Source organism: Haliaeetus leucocephalus, unplaced genomic scaffold (assembly GCF_000737465.1).
Source record: "Haliaeetus leucocephalus isolate CR32 unplaced genomic scaffold, Haliaeetus_leucocephalus-4.0 Scaffold395, whole genome shotgun sequence".
Lineage (NCBI taxonomy): Eukaryota > Metazoa > Chordata > Aves > Accipitriformes > Accipitridae > Haliaeetus > Haliaeetus leucocephalus.
The window spans coordinates 790022-804312 of NW_010972831.1; the positions used below are offsets into that span (position 1 = coordinate 790022).

Genomic DNA, 14291 nt, shown 5'->3' on the forward strand with positions numbered 1-14291 from the left:
TTTTCTGAGTAAGATTTAAAACTGTGGTAGCTCAGGAAAATATTAATGAGTGGATAAGATATCCATCCTACTGTTATGTTAATAGCTTCATTTGTTTGTCTTGCTGGGGGAGGCTAATTTCAGGACCCATGTTCACCTATACCATGTCAACTATGTACAAGTGATGCTGAGAAGAAGGGAAAAAGAAATTTTAAAAAATGGGGGAACAGGAGAGGGAAGACCCTGAATAGGAATGTCTTTTTCTCTATAGTCATTGTCAGGCTGGGCCATTTGATGGGAACTGTCAGGTCTTTAACTTTTGTAAATTGATCTTGAAAGTCCATTTCAGAAATTCATAGCATAAAACAAAAGAGAAAAAGAAATTTGATAACTAAATACATATAGAGAGCTTTAAGTTAGTACTAAGCATTTCTTGATTATTCTGATGTTGGTTTACATTAGTGATATTTGCATGTATAAGGAGAGGTTTTTATTTTCCACAGCTGCAGGCATCAATTTTGGGAAGAGATGAGAAAGATATTCATAATTTAACTTTGCAAATAACTCTGTCAAGGTGCAGTTTATGTATTTAAGACGTATGAAAGTTGGCAGGTTTTATTCCCTATTTTTCTTACAGGCATAATTCCAAGTATTGACTAAGAGATGAAGGGAAGGCTCTAGCATAATTTTAGTTAAGTAGTCAAGCTGTGTAAAAATGGAGCTGTAAATAAACAGGACTCTTCTTTCTCTCATTTCTAGTCAACAGTGGAGGCAAGGTGCCTTTGAGTGATGAGTTTGCACAAGTATATTCCCTGGCTGATTCAATTAGAATATGGATGGTAAGATCACTCAGAAGGATATCTATTAATGTCATTTACCTTAATATTTTACAGTGCAATGTTAAGGAGTAGGGTGGAACCATATTTTCCTTCAGAGATTCTAGGTCAACTGTTTTCACTTAGGAAGAACATATATTCACTTCTATACTTCAAACTTAAACATTTAAGCATTCTTACACTCCACTCCTTCCCTCAGCCCCAGATGTGTCATCATGAGTATTTAGGACTGAATTTGACTCAAAATCAGTTAAATTTGTGTTATTTTTCAGCAAGAATGCGTGTTGTTAATTAGGAAGATTCTTACATAGCAGTTGGAGTTCTTTTGAGGTATAGCATAGAAAGAAATCTGTCTTAAACATCGTTCTCACAGTAGTGCAGCGCTAACAGAAAAGGAAGTAATTGCTTCTTTGACAAGCGAGTAACTGGCTTCAGTTCAGTGTATGTTTTTTGCATGTAATTTTCCTTGAAACATAAGCCTTATGTCAAGAGCTGCTGTCATCAGCTCACAACCTGGTGAGAGGTGTCTGCGTCATCTCCTGCAGCTGCAGAGAGCCAAAATTCATTTAGATTTCACTGGTCTGTAGGAGACTCTAAATGTCAACAACTACATGCATGGCCTTTGAGAACAGCTAATTCAGTCTATGGCCTGCTTTTCTGCTACTCTTGTGAGCCCTTCAGATGCAGGCCCGCCAAATTAACTGTTCTAGTATGTTGTGACCTCCTCCCTCCTCTTTCCTGCCTGTAAGAATTCCTGGCAGCTTGATGCACTAGACATGCAATAAGTGCAGATGCATGTTAAGATGAGTAATTGCGTTGTACACGTTGCATGACAGGTGGTGTTTGCCTCTGACAGTACTCAGTAGTTAGATGACATGATGCTTTTGGAGAATCTTATCTCATGACTGGATGTGTATCTTTTCTTGAATGGTGGGGGTAAAGGGGAAGCCTTCTTTTTCTTGGAGGGCTGATGCACATCCAGTCACAAGAGAAGGAAGGGTCTCAGCCTACAAACCTTGAGCACCTCGGTATGAGGCTGTGGTATTTGCTCTGGTAGTTTAGGTACTGCTCTTTTAGACTACTGGGTGTTTTGTTCTGCAGTAGGGAATAGTAAATACTGTCATCTGCTCCTGAGATTAAATTCCTTTAATGCAATGCAGTCTTCATACTGCCTTGCTGTATAGATATACAGGGGGAGTCATATTTTAACTATTGTAACATCCTATCTGCAGTTGGAAATGAAGCAGAAATCCCTCATGGGTAGGGGAAATGATACTGAGGAGAAGCAGAACACAGAGGCAAGTGAGGTGAACCCAGAAACTCTTGGTAAGTGTTGCCTTTCCAAATGTATAAGCATTCCAGGTAGTTTAGTGAAGCATTGCCTTGTAAATCTTAGTCATTATTTTTGCTGTAAAAGGTAAATTAGCAACTATTACTTTTTAATACCTTAAGAGATGAACTAGTATACATTACATGAACTATCTGGGATTGCATTCTGCTACTCTTTGCAGAAAATAGTACATGAGAAAATTCTACAGGGAGTGACCTCTCACTTGGGTTATCTGGTTCTGAACATAACGTTCATCTATTTTTGTAGATACCACAATTAACTGGTGGTTAATTAGAATAGCAGCTGATTGTTATTAGAATAAAATGTGTTCTCATCGGCTACTGTGTGCTTCGTATGGTTCAGTGTGATTATTCAAATTTAGCATTTGGAAATCTAAAATTAAGTAACTGATAGCATCATGATCAATATAATAAGAAAAACAGTATTTTCTAGCTCTCTTAGCTCAGAAGAAACAAGATAAATCACTTTCTTCCTAAGCAGAAGATATCAAGTTTGGTGTTCTGTTGTCATAATTTTAACTCTTCCAATTTTTGTGTTGCAGCAAAACTTTGTATGCAGAAGAGCCTTTTGTTACTGAATTTTTTGCCTGTAAGAGCAAAGACGAAAGATTCTGCTTCAGACAGTTTGGAAGCCCAAAATATTGATGATATCCAACAGTATGTCAGTGACAAATGCCAAAGAAAAGGTTCTGTTGTGGACGCAGACTTCCAGGCAGCACACTCATTGTCTTCCAGTGGAGTAACTCATTCTGTTTCAAAAGAGGGGGGCCAAATGATAAAATCTGATAGGAAGATTAAACAAGTTCCAGACCCCCTCCAAACAGAAGAAGCATCTGCATTTCACAGTAAGCCTGTTGAGAATACAGTTTCACAGCAAGAAGATATATCATCACCTCCTTCCACTCCTACACGAAAATCTCAGTTCAGCCGTGGAAGACTAAGGCTGCTGTCTTTCAGATCAATGGAAGAGCCAAGAGCTGTGCCTACTGTGAAGGAGAAATATCCTATATTGAAAAACATACTAGATTTTATTAAGGATCAATCACTTTCACATGAAAGGTAAGCAAATTGAAAATGTTGCCAATTATAAAATACAGAAACTTGTCTTCAGACCTATTCAGGTGGAATAAAACATCTTCTAGCCGCAAGATAGCATTGAAAATAATTTTGTACGTAAATAGTTATCAGATTTTTGTATCAAACTTCAGTGAATCACAACCGTGTAGAGGCTTGTAGAGAGTATTATTTCCTTTGATTCACTTCTGTCACATAGAACTTCAGAATGCGAAAAACAATTACTTGGCTGTTTCTTGTCTTGCTTCCTGAGGTCTGTTTGCAGTGGCGTTTTGCTTCTCATCTGCAAACAGCGAAGACATGGTATAGCAGCACTAGAAATCCTTGATACCAAATATAGAGTAGTTGCATCTCTTATTAAATTACCTGGTATTCTGAAAATGTAAATCAAAAGAGAGATTTCCAATTCCCAGCTTGTCTATTTTAGGCTCTAAAACTTGGCCTGGTGGAGGAAGTGCTGGATTCTGGTTGAAGCTTTATCACTCACTCTAACTGCAATATACCACTGCTGAAATACAATTGTAATTTTAGATACCAAACTCTTGTTTAACTAGTCAAGTACTTCTTGAATTGTGACTTATTTCGGTTATTTTAAGCACAATGTTTTGAAGTCCTCATAGATGTTTTTTGCTCTTCTTAGTGTTTTAAAGGTTCTTGCTTTGAGAAAATCCCAAGGGCAGAGTATTATGGAAGTGCTCAAGACAATCCGCCAGTGCCTAGACTCACTTGGGCAGCCACACTGTTTTCATCCACCGTGTGTACTTTTTCTCTTAGAACTTCTAGCCTGTCAGAAAGACTTTACAAAGTAAGTAATTATTTAGACGAAGTCTCAACCATGTGATTTAATATGTCTTAGTCCTTGCATTCTCCTAGTCATGTATACTGAAAACAGTAGACAGTTACTGGATTTTTATCCATGTGGATAATAAAAATATGACTTGAGGATTAGTTTTTAGGCTACTGTGCATAACTTGCTTGCTTCATTTAAAAAAATTAATAATTATTTTCAATTGGGACTTAGTTGTACAGCTATTCATGCCAGCGGGTATCATGCGGTTGAATCACAGCGTGGATACCTAGAAACATCTTTACAGTTCCAACCAGATCACAACAAACTCTTCAGTTATTGCTTTAGTTTAAGTTCCTGTCTAATTCTAGATTGGTTTCTTTCTTGTCCAGTAAAGCTGTAGTGATCTAACCCATTTAACTTGTGATTACTTATATAGCATTGCATCTTTATAATTTTTGTGAACTTACTTTGTAAATCAAGGTAATACCTATTTGGCAGAACAGCTATCTTCCAAGAATGGTGTATGTTATATCTTGTTAGTCAAGCATTTGCTTGTTCATGAATTTTCATAACTTTGGATGTGATACCTGTACAGGACAAATTTTATTGTGGGGTGATGTATTCCACTTGTGTGCCAGAGGCTAAAGTGATGGACATGCAAGCTAAAGTCTGCAGTGCTATTAGTGATGTACCCGTTATAGGGCATGCACGTACACAAAAAAAGAGGCAAAAAGGTCATATTGATTGTATGCATGTGCAATTGTTGTTCTAAGTAAGGAAAGATAATTTGGAAGTTTTTTCAGTACAACTAGAAAGCCCTACAACTAGAAAGCGCTATCTCAGAGCTAATGCTATGCTGCTCTGGTTCATGAATTTAGGTCTGATTTCTATCGTGTGTCTGGCCAGTGCTGTCTGAACTCTGTTGTCTGGTTTCTTGCTTGTCAAGAGCTTTTTATGGTCATCTTGCAGTGCACTGATTTCCTTTAAGATCTTGATTAGATTTTTGTAAAGCACTTTTTTAATTTGAAGGAATGTTCTTTTGTTAATGCCATGATAATATTCTCTTTTCCTGTTTTGTTTCTTAACTTCTGATTCCTGGTACAGGATTCTTTTATTTTTCTTTGAAAGTGTCAGACTGCATTTTAAACAAAACTAACTTCCTTTCCATTTGTGGGGAGTGTTTAAAAGATTGTCCATTTGTAAAATTTGCACAAACCATGCTACCTAATATGTAGCCATGAATTCTAGAATTCTGAACAGAGTCTTTAATTTCTAGCTACTTCGGAAACCTGGAAGGCTGTGGTGCTGAGCTACACAAAGAGATTCGAGAGTCCTACTATCAGCTTGTTTTGTTCCTGGTAAATTCTGTGAAGGGATTTAGTACTATTAATGACAGGTACAGTACATTGCTTGCATTACTTATGTGATTTTTTTTTTTTCTCCTGTTCTTCCTCACCTCTTCCCATGTCATTTGTTATTTATTGTTTAATTCCTTACTTAAGTTTGACTATACTTTTGCTTTATTTACAGAACTAAATAAGGAGCCTTGATCTTGTGATCAATTATGCCAAATTACCTTTTTATTAATACTATGCAGGAAAGCACAATAAATTTATCAATGTTAAAGCCTTGACTTACTGCATTTTGTAGTTATAATTCTGTAATGTGTTTCTGAAGCTTAACAGTCAAATACTAGAAATAGCAAATTTATTGTGGAATACTGTGGCAAGAGTAATGCCACAAAAAATACCACAATTCTGCAACCATGATTTAATGCTAAAGCTCATGTTTTGGTAACGTTCTGGTTAGAATTGTTGGGATTTATAGCCAGGTGTCCTAAAGAAATGAGAATTTTGTGACTATAATGTCTGTTTCCCTGCTAATAACTTCCAAGTCCTTTGTCCACTTTCAACTGAACATGGCAAAGGTTTCAGAGAGAAGAAGTTCCTGCAAATATCAAGAAAATGTACTGCAGAGAAGAGACAAACGCTCTTGCTAATACTCAGGCTATAGCATAAGCTCTGTTTCAGCTGGATCCATAAAGGAGAGGATAGTGTCTTTATTTCAAATTGTATTGGCTGTGCTTCTTGCTAAATTTTGTAAGTTTATGCATTAGTAAACCTGAGTTTCTGCCACCTAGTTAATTTAATGCAGAGTAAAGCCTGGAAATCAGTGTACAGTGGTTGTCCATCCTTGCTCCCCAAATATGCTATTTCAACGTCAGGTGAGAGCTGTCATGTTTTATTGTCTTGTGTTCTTATTTAGATCATTGCTTCCTGCCTTATCATGTGTGCAGACAACTCTCCTTCACCTTTTGGATATGAGTTGGGAACCGAACGATCTTTCCTTTTTTGTTGAGATTCAGTTACCACATCTTCTTATGACTACATCACAAGAAAATATAAGTATTCATGACAGTATCATTTGGTGAGTCACGAAGAATGCAACTTTCACATGGTGCTAACTATTGACACTATTTTTACCAAGAAAGGCTCCTGAACTTTGTGCTGGAACAAGCAGTAAAAGTACTACTAACAAGCATGGCATAATTTTGGCCAGTATCTGAGGGCTTAACTAAAGTATTTGAAATTTTTTGCAGCATTACTAGTGCAAAAACTATTAAAATTTTATCTTCAACCTGATTACTGCCAGAACACTTCACTTTTTTAGCAGTGTAGCAGGAGGTAGATAATGCTTTTTCTTGTCCTAATAAATATCAAATGTTTTTAACACCTGCATGTTGCAATTTTGTAGTAGTTGTACTTCTTACATGTGAGCAAATGTGAAAGCCAAAAAGCTTTTAAAATCTTTCATCTGATGGGCTAGCATTACCAAAAGCAGTTTTGTAAGTGTAGATTTTTCTGATTTTTGCAGTATGGTCCCCATATTTATTTAAGAACTTGTCACACAGGCAAGAAGCAGGTGTCTATATGGTCATTTATTAACCCAAGTGAACTGGAGTTCCTGCAATTCTGTTTTTATTAACATGTTATAGCACTTTGTTCTAATTTGGGAGGCCTGATTGCATTCAAACTTAATTTTGAGCTTTTTCTTTTAGTCAGTGGAGTGAAGAAGATGAAATTGCAGACTACAAGCAAAACTGTGAGTGGATGGATGAATGTCAGGATGTAATGTTTGAGACCTGGTATGAAAAGATAGCTCAAGCTGACCCAGAGAAGCAGAGAAAGGTGACCTCATGATTTGCTTATTTACCTGCGGAAGAGTTAAATAGGAGACTTTTAAAAGCCTGAAGGAGAGAAGGGAATCTGGCTTAAACTGATTTTTCATGAGTTGGCTCCCTGGCTCCCTGTAGGCCTTCAAAAGTCTAAAATGATGAAAAGATCCCCATCCCTTTTTTGCAGGGGAATTGTTCTGCTTTCTGTCTAAAAAGAGCTTCCTCAAAGTCAGAAAATAATACTCAAGTAAATTGTGTCCATTTATTGCTCTAGATGCACATGTTTGTTGCTCGTTACTGTGACCTGTTAAATGTGGATATATCCTGCGATGGCTGTGATGAAATTGCACCATGGCATCGCTACCGCTGTCTGCAATGCAATGACATGGATCTATGTAAAACTTGTTTTCTTGGTAAGAGTCATTAAAAAACCCCACCCTTAAAACCCTATGCTCGATGGCAAAATAGTGTCTTCTACGTTATACATAAAATAAAGTGAAAAACTTTTCTTCTGGATATTTTAGAAATGTTAAGCCTTTCTTTTCCTAATCTGAACGTGAAATTGAAACTAAGAAAGATCCTCTATCAAAAAGGATTTACAGGGAAATCTTAAAATATTTCTTTACAGGTGGAGTTAAACCTGAAGGACATGAGGATGACCATGAAATGGTTAACATGGAGTATGCCTGTGATCACTGTCAAGGAGTTATCATAGGTCGGAGAATGAACTGCAATGTGTGTGATGACTTTGACCTTTGCTATGGATGCTATTCTGCAAAGAAATACTCTGACAGGTATTAAATATGTGATTATGATCCCCACTTCACTTGGCAGAAAAGTGATAATTAGCAACTAAGTACAATCAGTCATTCTCATACTGCTTTCTGCAAGGTTGCATCTGTCATCAGAACATCTAGTTGGTATCCTTTGGGGAAACATAGCAAGTACAGGACCAGTTCAGCAAAAATTTCTGCAGTTTGGAAACCTGCCCCAACCTCTGAAGTAACTCAGTAGCAATTGTTTTCTAGCCATGGCTGTGAACGTTGCAGGACAGTTATCAACCCTGAATGATAGGATAGAAGAAATGAACAGCGCTGTGGTTAGACAACATAGGTTTCGGTGCTTGACAGAAAAGATCTTAAAAAATTTCATTTCTAGAGCAGGAGCTCTCGTGATAGTTCAGGTTCTGTTAAATGAGCACTACTGAAGTCAGTGAGGCTCTGACAGTTTACAGCACTTGAAGGTCTACAGTTTGAAACTCTGGAATGTGTTGGTTTTTTCATAGTTTCCTGTAAATGTGTTGTGTGTTGCTAACTATACTGGTTAGCAAGAAAGTGGCTGCATTTCAAAATTATTTACCTTCTTCTTTCAGTCACTTGCCCACTCACAGCATCACAGTGTATCCAATGGTGACTATTCGAATCAGTGACCGACAGAGGCTCATCCAGCCATATGTCCACAATTATTCCTGGCTGTTGTTTGCAGCTTTGACTCTCTACAGTGCAGATCTGGCAAATGGGGAGGAAGTAGAAGGAGAGAAACTGGATTCACAGGTCCTCAGTCATGCCAGAGTTCTGCAACATCAGTGCATACAGCTCATCGGAGACTGCTTGATGAAAGCACAGCATGGAAAAGGTGAGTCAGCTCCTCCTTCACTGAAACAATGGTTTCTAGCAAGTGTCAGAAAAGTCTGTGATTACTCACTTTGAAGTTTCCAAAGGAAAGGGGAAGCTACTGTGTACTTCGCTGAGAATAACTGTTTATGTAGAAAGCAAATGTAGAACAAGTGTCGTTCAGGGTCACTGGAACATGGAAAATAGGGTGCTTGAGAAAATTAATTTTATGCTTACATAAATATTGAAGACAACTTGGCAACTCTTTGGTTGTTTTTTTTTCCATCTTAGATGTTTTAAAGGGATCAATCAATATAGCTTCATGTTCTGTTACTAACGTGTTACTGACAACCAAAGGACTTGAAGAAAAGCAAATAACTTGGTGGAAAATGTTTTTTGTTCTACATCTCTTGGCAAGAATTTTTTAACCTTATTTGTGGTATGAGATAAGTTTCTGGGGATGAAGTCCATTTGGAAATGAGGATTTCTGTAAACTACTACAGAAAATAGAGTGATACAATAGAGAACCTATGTTGAATGTATCAAAAATTATAGGCTCAAGTTCAAATAAGTTTACTGGTAGGTTTTTTGAGCAGCTCTAATACAGGTGACATACTACCACCACCACCAAATACTTGTGCATACTCGTTATTTAATCTGTTTGTTTTTAACATACAGTTTTATTGTATAAGTATTTAAGTGGTCAGAAGATTAAAAGCTAAGACAAATTTCACTTACCTTTCATAATTTACACTATTGGGAGGTATCTCTAACACTTTCTTAAATTACAACTTCTACCTTGATGGTATCTTTGTGAGGTGGGAAATGTCACCACCTGTTCATCACTGTTATTTAATGGAACTACATGATTAAATGAACATGATGGGGAACATCTCTTTGATGGAGTTGAGATTCCCAAGAAGTGTGCGAGGGGAAGTTTGCAATTCTCTTTCAAAATGTTTCAGTTCTGCTTTTTGCCTATCTTGCCACTCAACAGCTAAATAGCTTTTATAACTTTCTTGCTATCAGGTCTGAAAAATTTAGCTCTCCTCTGCATGTTACCAGAAGGTGAATCCTTCTCAGAGAACGACATTGTTTCAGTCAGTCCTTCCACAGATGGTGCTCCAAAAAGTCATACTGGTGATAAAGCAGTGAAGGGAAGAGATGAGAAACCAAGCACAGGCTCTTTTATGCATTGTAATGTAAGTACCCGTTATTTCCGGAATCCCTGATATCCATTAGATGTGTGACCTTCAAAGCTTAAACATTCCTATTCTGGATATGTAACTGAAATAATGGATAGTAATGATTTCATTTGTACGTAAAAGTTGGGGGGCAGGGAGACAGTTGTTGGTTGTTTCATTTTTTTTATTAGATCCAGCTGATCAAAGATGAAGGTGTCACCTTATGTTCTTACAGGCAACTGGTTCACAAAAATGTTGGGGGGATGGGGCAAAGGTCGTTCTTTCTAAAAGAGTTATTGTTTCCCCTAGTTGTTAGCACTGTTTAGGTAGGAGAACGAGTTTCCTACAGTTTTATACAGTGCATAAAACTATTACAGTTGTAATAATTTTATGTACAGAGATACGAGCAAAATAGAAAAATGTATTTTCACTGTATGGAAGCTTAAGACACATATACATCAAGAAATTCCTAACCAATAAAAGGTTTTGATATTTGAGGAAAAATGTTTGTCAAATGCAGATGACCGGCGCGTTCTTTCCATGGTTGTTTCTGCAGGTGTTTAAATTTTGTTTTAATCTTTTAGTGCCTTTGTTTTATTTTTAGGGGAAAGGAGATACTCGCAATGAAATCCAGTCTCCTGCAGAAGATAAAGTAGGAAAACAAGGAAGTGAAAGCAAAGCTGTCTTTGCAAAGAAAGCTGTTTTGAGACAAGCATCAGACTTGTCTGTGGATAATAATGTTTCTCCAACAGGTAAAAAATTATTTCTCATTTTCCCTAACACAGAAATATCTATTCATATGCAAAGCAAACAGCTGTATTTTTTATTCCTAACCCATTTTTGCATATTTGCAAAAGTCTTTAATGCAGGTGAGCTGTTTTGTAAAAACCAGCCAAGCATACTGCTTTGAACAACTGCTACCTTGCAGTTGGTTTAAAGGATTCTAGAAATCAGAGTAGAATTCCACCGATACATATCTATGTATAGAGATTTTAGTTCCTGTTGGTCTAACACAATACTTGTGTATTCTTACGTACTTGGAACCAGAAATTAAGTGTCTTTATTAAAGACTAGTATTGTAAGAATTATGATAGTTAAATGGATCTGTCTGTAGTACTATCCTTTATATGTTTTTTAGTAGATGGTGTAAATCTCTTTACCTGCTATCTTTTATAGACTTTTATAAAGACTTGTCAAATTTTAATAAATTTTTTAATTTTTTTTTTTATTCTTAGATTGCAATTATAAAAAATTAAGCTACCCCTACTTCTTTTTAATGTCATTTTTGGGATTTTCTTCTTTTGTTTTAATTTAAAAAGCAGATGACTACCTCTCAGAGGATTCAGCCCAGAAGCAAGCAGAGAAGGTTTTAATCCCTAGCCAGGAACAAGTTTTTGCTGAATGCTCTCAGAAGAGGATTCTAGGATTGCTGGCAGCTATGTTACCACCTTTTAAATCAGTTAGTTCTTTTTACTTTCAATCTGTGTAGTTTTCTAGGTATCACAAATAAGATGAATAAAATTCATAGCGAATTAAATGTGGGAGATGGGCTCTAGTTGCTTAGGTGTTATAAAATACAAATCAGAATGTCTTAAGACATTTCACATTACTAAGGAATGTAAGGGCTTGTTCCTGGGTGGGGAGAGGGAAGGGAATTTTAATTTATCTGTAAAGCAGTCTTGTCTTAACTGTTCAACACCTGCGAAGTTTAAATCATCAATTTAGGTTTACGTGTCAGGTCAGCTTAAGAGGGCAACAACCACAGTTAGAACCTAGTTTCTCATTTCCTTTTGTCCCATTTGAAAGAGCATTAGAACAGAAGCTTTTTGTATGTGCCATGACTTTGACTAAAAATCTTGTTTTCTTTCCTTGCCTTACTGAGATTTTTCTTTTTCTGTAGGGCTCCACAATGTCCTTGATTAACCTGGAACAAATACTTCCACTGATGTTTCAGGTTGTAATCTCAAATGCTGGCCACCTGAATGAAACTTATCATTTAACATTGGGACTTCTGGGCCAGTTAATCCTGAGACTTATGCCTGCAGAAGTGGATGCTGCGGTGGCTAAAGTCCTTTCAGCCAAACATAATATGTTTGCTGCGGGAGATGGGTCTACGGTGCCAGAAGGCTGGAAGACAACTCATCTTCTATTCAGTCTGGGAGCGGTGTGTTTAGACAGGTGCTTTTTACTTTAAACCTATTAGTTGCTGTCTGATGACTAGTACTAATTTTCTTTCATGTGTGCCTCATGCATGGAGGCCTTTTAATAGAAAGTCGATTAAACCTGTATCCTGATCATAGAAAGGGCTTAGCATCTGCAGCCCTTGTTGCAGTGAGAATCTCTTCATTTCCTTCCAAAAGAAGGCCATCTGTTGAAGAGTGGCTTAATTTCCTGTGCTTACCTATGTAGTTTGTTATGGTGGAAGAAGTAAGGTTTGGAAATTTTGAGGAAAACCAAAATACAGTCCTAAATTTTTTGTATGACATAAATTCTCTCCCATTGAGTTACATACCTCTTGTGTAACTTGGGAAAGGAGGAGAGTGTGTCATGTGGTAACTATCACCAGTGCTGAGTTCTGGATCTGGCCCTTTTACATAAGAGTATTAGAGAGATATTTTTGTATAGTAAAATTGGACTGGAAACAGCAAGGAGGGGCAGGGCAGATGTTCCATTTTGAAGATCTTGAGAAAGCTCTCAAGCATTCTAAGATTAATGTCATGCCTGTTAAAACATGACAGTGTTATTTTTCATTGTAGCTATGTTTCAAAAGGAAGGTTCATAAACAAATAGAAAAGCATATGAAATTTAAAGGCAGAATATCCAGAGGATCAGCTGAGAGAAAGGATTTTCTCAAAGACTAACTTTAGAGCAAGGGGGCCAGTCTCTCTGGATTATTTGTGTAGTCCACAGAGGGTGAGGAGGTAGTCATGTACATGGGAAATAAACCACTTGCTGTTGTGCAAAGAAAAACTTTTGAGCTCTAAACTAAAATTAGGAATTAAAGGTGACACTTTGCTTTGAGACTGTAAACCCTTTAAGAAAACAGAGTAGTGTTTATGTTCTAGTGATGAAAAACAATACAGAATTCATGTGTTGGCTGATGTGAAAGCTTCAAGTATTTGGAAAAACAGTTATATAATGATATGAAAGCCATAGCTATGACAGATTAACAGTGATATGCTGTCTTGAGGAAAAATAGTTTCAGATAAGTCTGTAGTCAGCCCTCCTAATACAGACTGCTCTTGCTTTCCAGTCGTGTAGGTCTGGACTGGGCAAGCTCCATGGCAGATATTCTTCGATCTTTGAACTCTTCTGCGCAGTGGCATAACGTGATCGCTGCTTTCACTGACCATTGCATTAAGCAGCTGCCCTTCCAGCTAAAGCACACCAATATCTTCACTTTATTGGTGCTGGTTGGGTTTCCTGAGGTAAGTGGCCTATCAATACTAAAGGAAGCAAAATTGGTTAGCGCTTTTAGGTTTCTGTTTCTAAATACTACAGACTTAATCAATTGGAGACATCCATTATAAACTAAGAAAACATGTTGTATGTCAGAGTTCACATCTTTCCACTTGCGCACAATAAATGTTTATTTAATGAAGAATAATGTAGCTGGTTTTGCCTTGCATTTCTTTGAGTGCTACTTATAACTATCACAAGAAAAACAGCTTAGTATGTTTTAGTATCAAAAAGGGCTTTTTATACAAGTGAAACAATCTAATCTCACTCTTGATAGTCATAACTGATATATTGCCTATGTATCATTAAATTGGTTGCTGTAGGCATTTTTTTCATAGAAGTGAACTGCCACTTTTTAAAGATCAGCAAATACCTGGCAGCAAGCAGATTGTTCAGCTAAAAAATACAATACCAAGTATAAGCAAATGTAGCAAGTATAAAAGATGACTGTGTAATTACAAATAAGTATTCCAAATCATAACTGAAACTTTTGCTGCAATTTCAGGTGCTGTGTATGGGGACTCGTTCTGTGTACATGGATAATGCTAATGAGCCTCATAATGTGATCATCCTGAAGCATTTCACTGAGAAAAACAGGGCAGTTGTAGTAGACATCAAAACCCGAAAGAGAAAAACAGGTTCTGTGACATTTTCATTTTATCAAAGAATCAGAGTATTTCCTTACAGTTTCTTATGGATACCCAAAAGTATATTTTAACTAGACCACTTTGCGCTGGTCTGCAGAGTTTGAATTCCATTATTAGTAAGTTGTCTGACTTTCTGCTCGTAGGTTAAACCGAATTGTGAAGCTTCTGCAGTAAAGATTATGGA

At 37.0% G+C, this 14291-nt stretch overlaps 1 protein-coding gene across 1 annotated transcript in view; it reads left to right on the forward strand.

Annotated features, from left to right (window-relative positions):
- Positions 1–14291, forward strand: part of ZZEF1 (zinc finger, ZZ-type with EF-hand domain 1) — a 56376-nt gene that overhangs the window by 23848 nt on the left and 18237 nt on the right. Inside the window, exons 27-42 of the mRNA XM_010573898.1 lie at positions 739–818; positions 2048–2141; positions 2708–3224; positions 3880–4044; positions 5306–5425; positions 6295–6456; positions 7088–7217; positions 7479–7617; positions 7833–7998; positions 8577–8839; positions 9847–10019; positions 10606–10753; positions 11324–11460; positions 11902–12179; positions 13255–13429; positions 13966–14098. Of these exons, the coding sequence (XP_010572200.1) occupies positions 739–818; positions 2048–2141; positions 2708–3224; positions 3880–4044; positions 5306–5425; positions 6295–6456; positions 7088–7217; positions 7479–7617; positions 7833–7998; positions 8577–8839; positions 9847–10019; positions 10606–10753; positions 11324–11460; positions 11902–12179; positions 13255–13429; positions 13966–14098 (2880 nt within the window). The remainder of the gene's footprint in view (positions 1–738; positions 819–2047; positions 2142–2707; positions 3225–3879; positions 4045–5305; positions 5426–6294; positions 6457–7087; positions 7218–7478; positions 7618–7832; positions 7999–8576; positions 8840–9846; positions 10020–10605; positions 10754–11323; positions 11461–11901; positions 12180–13254; positions 13430–13965; positions 14099–14291) is intronic.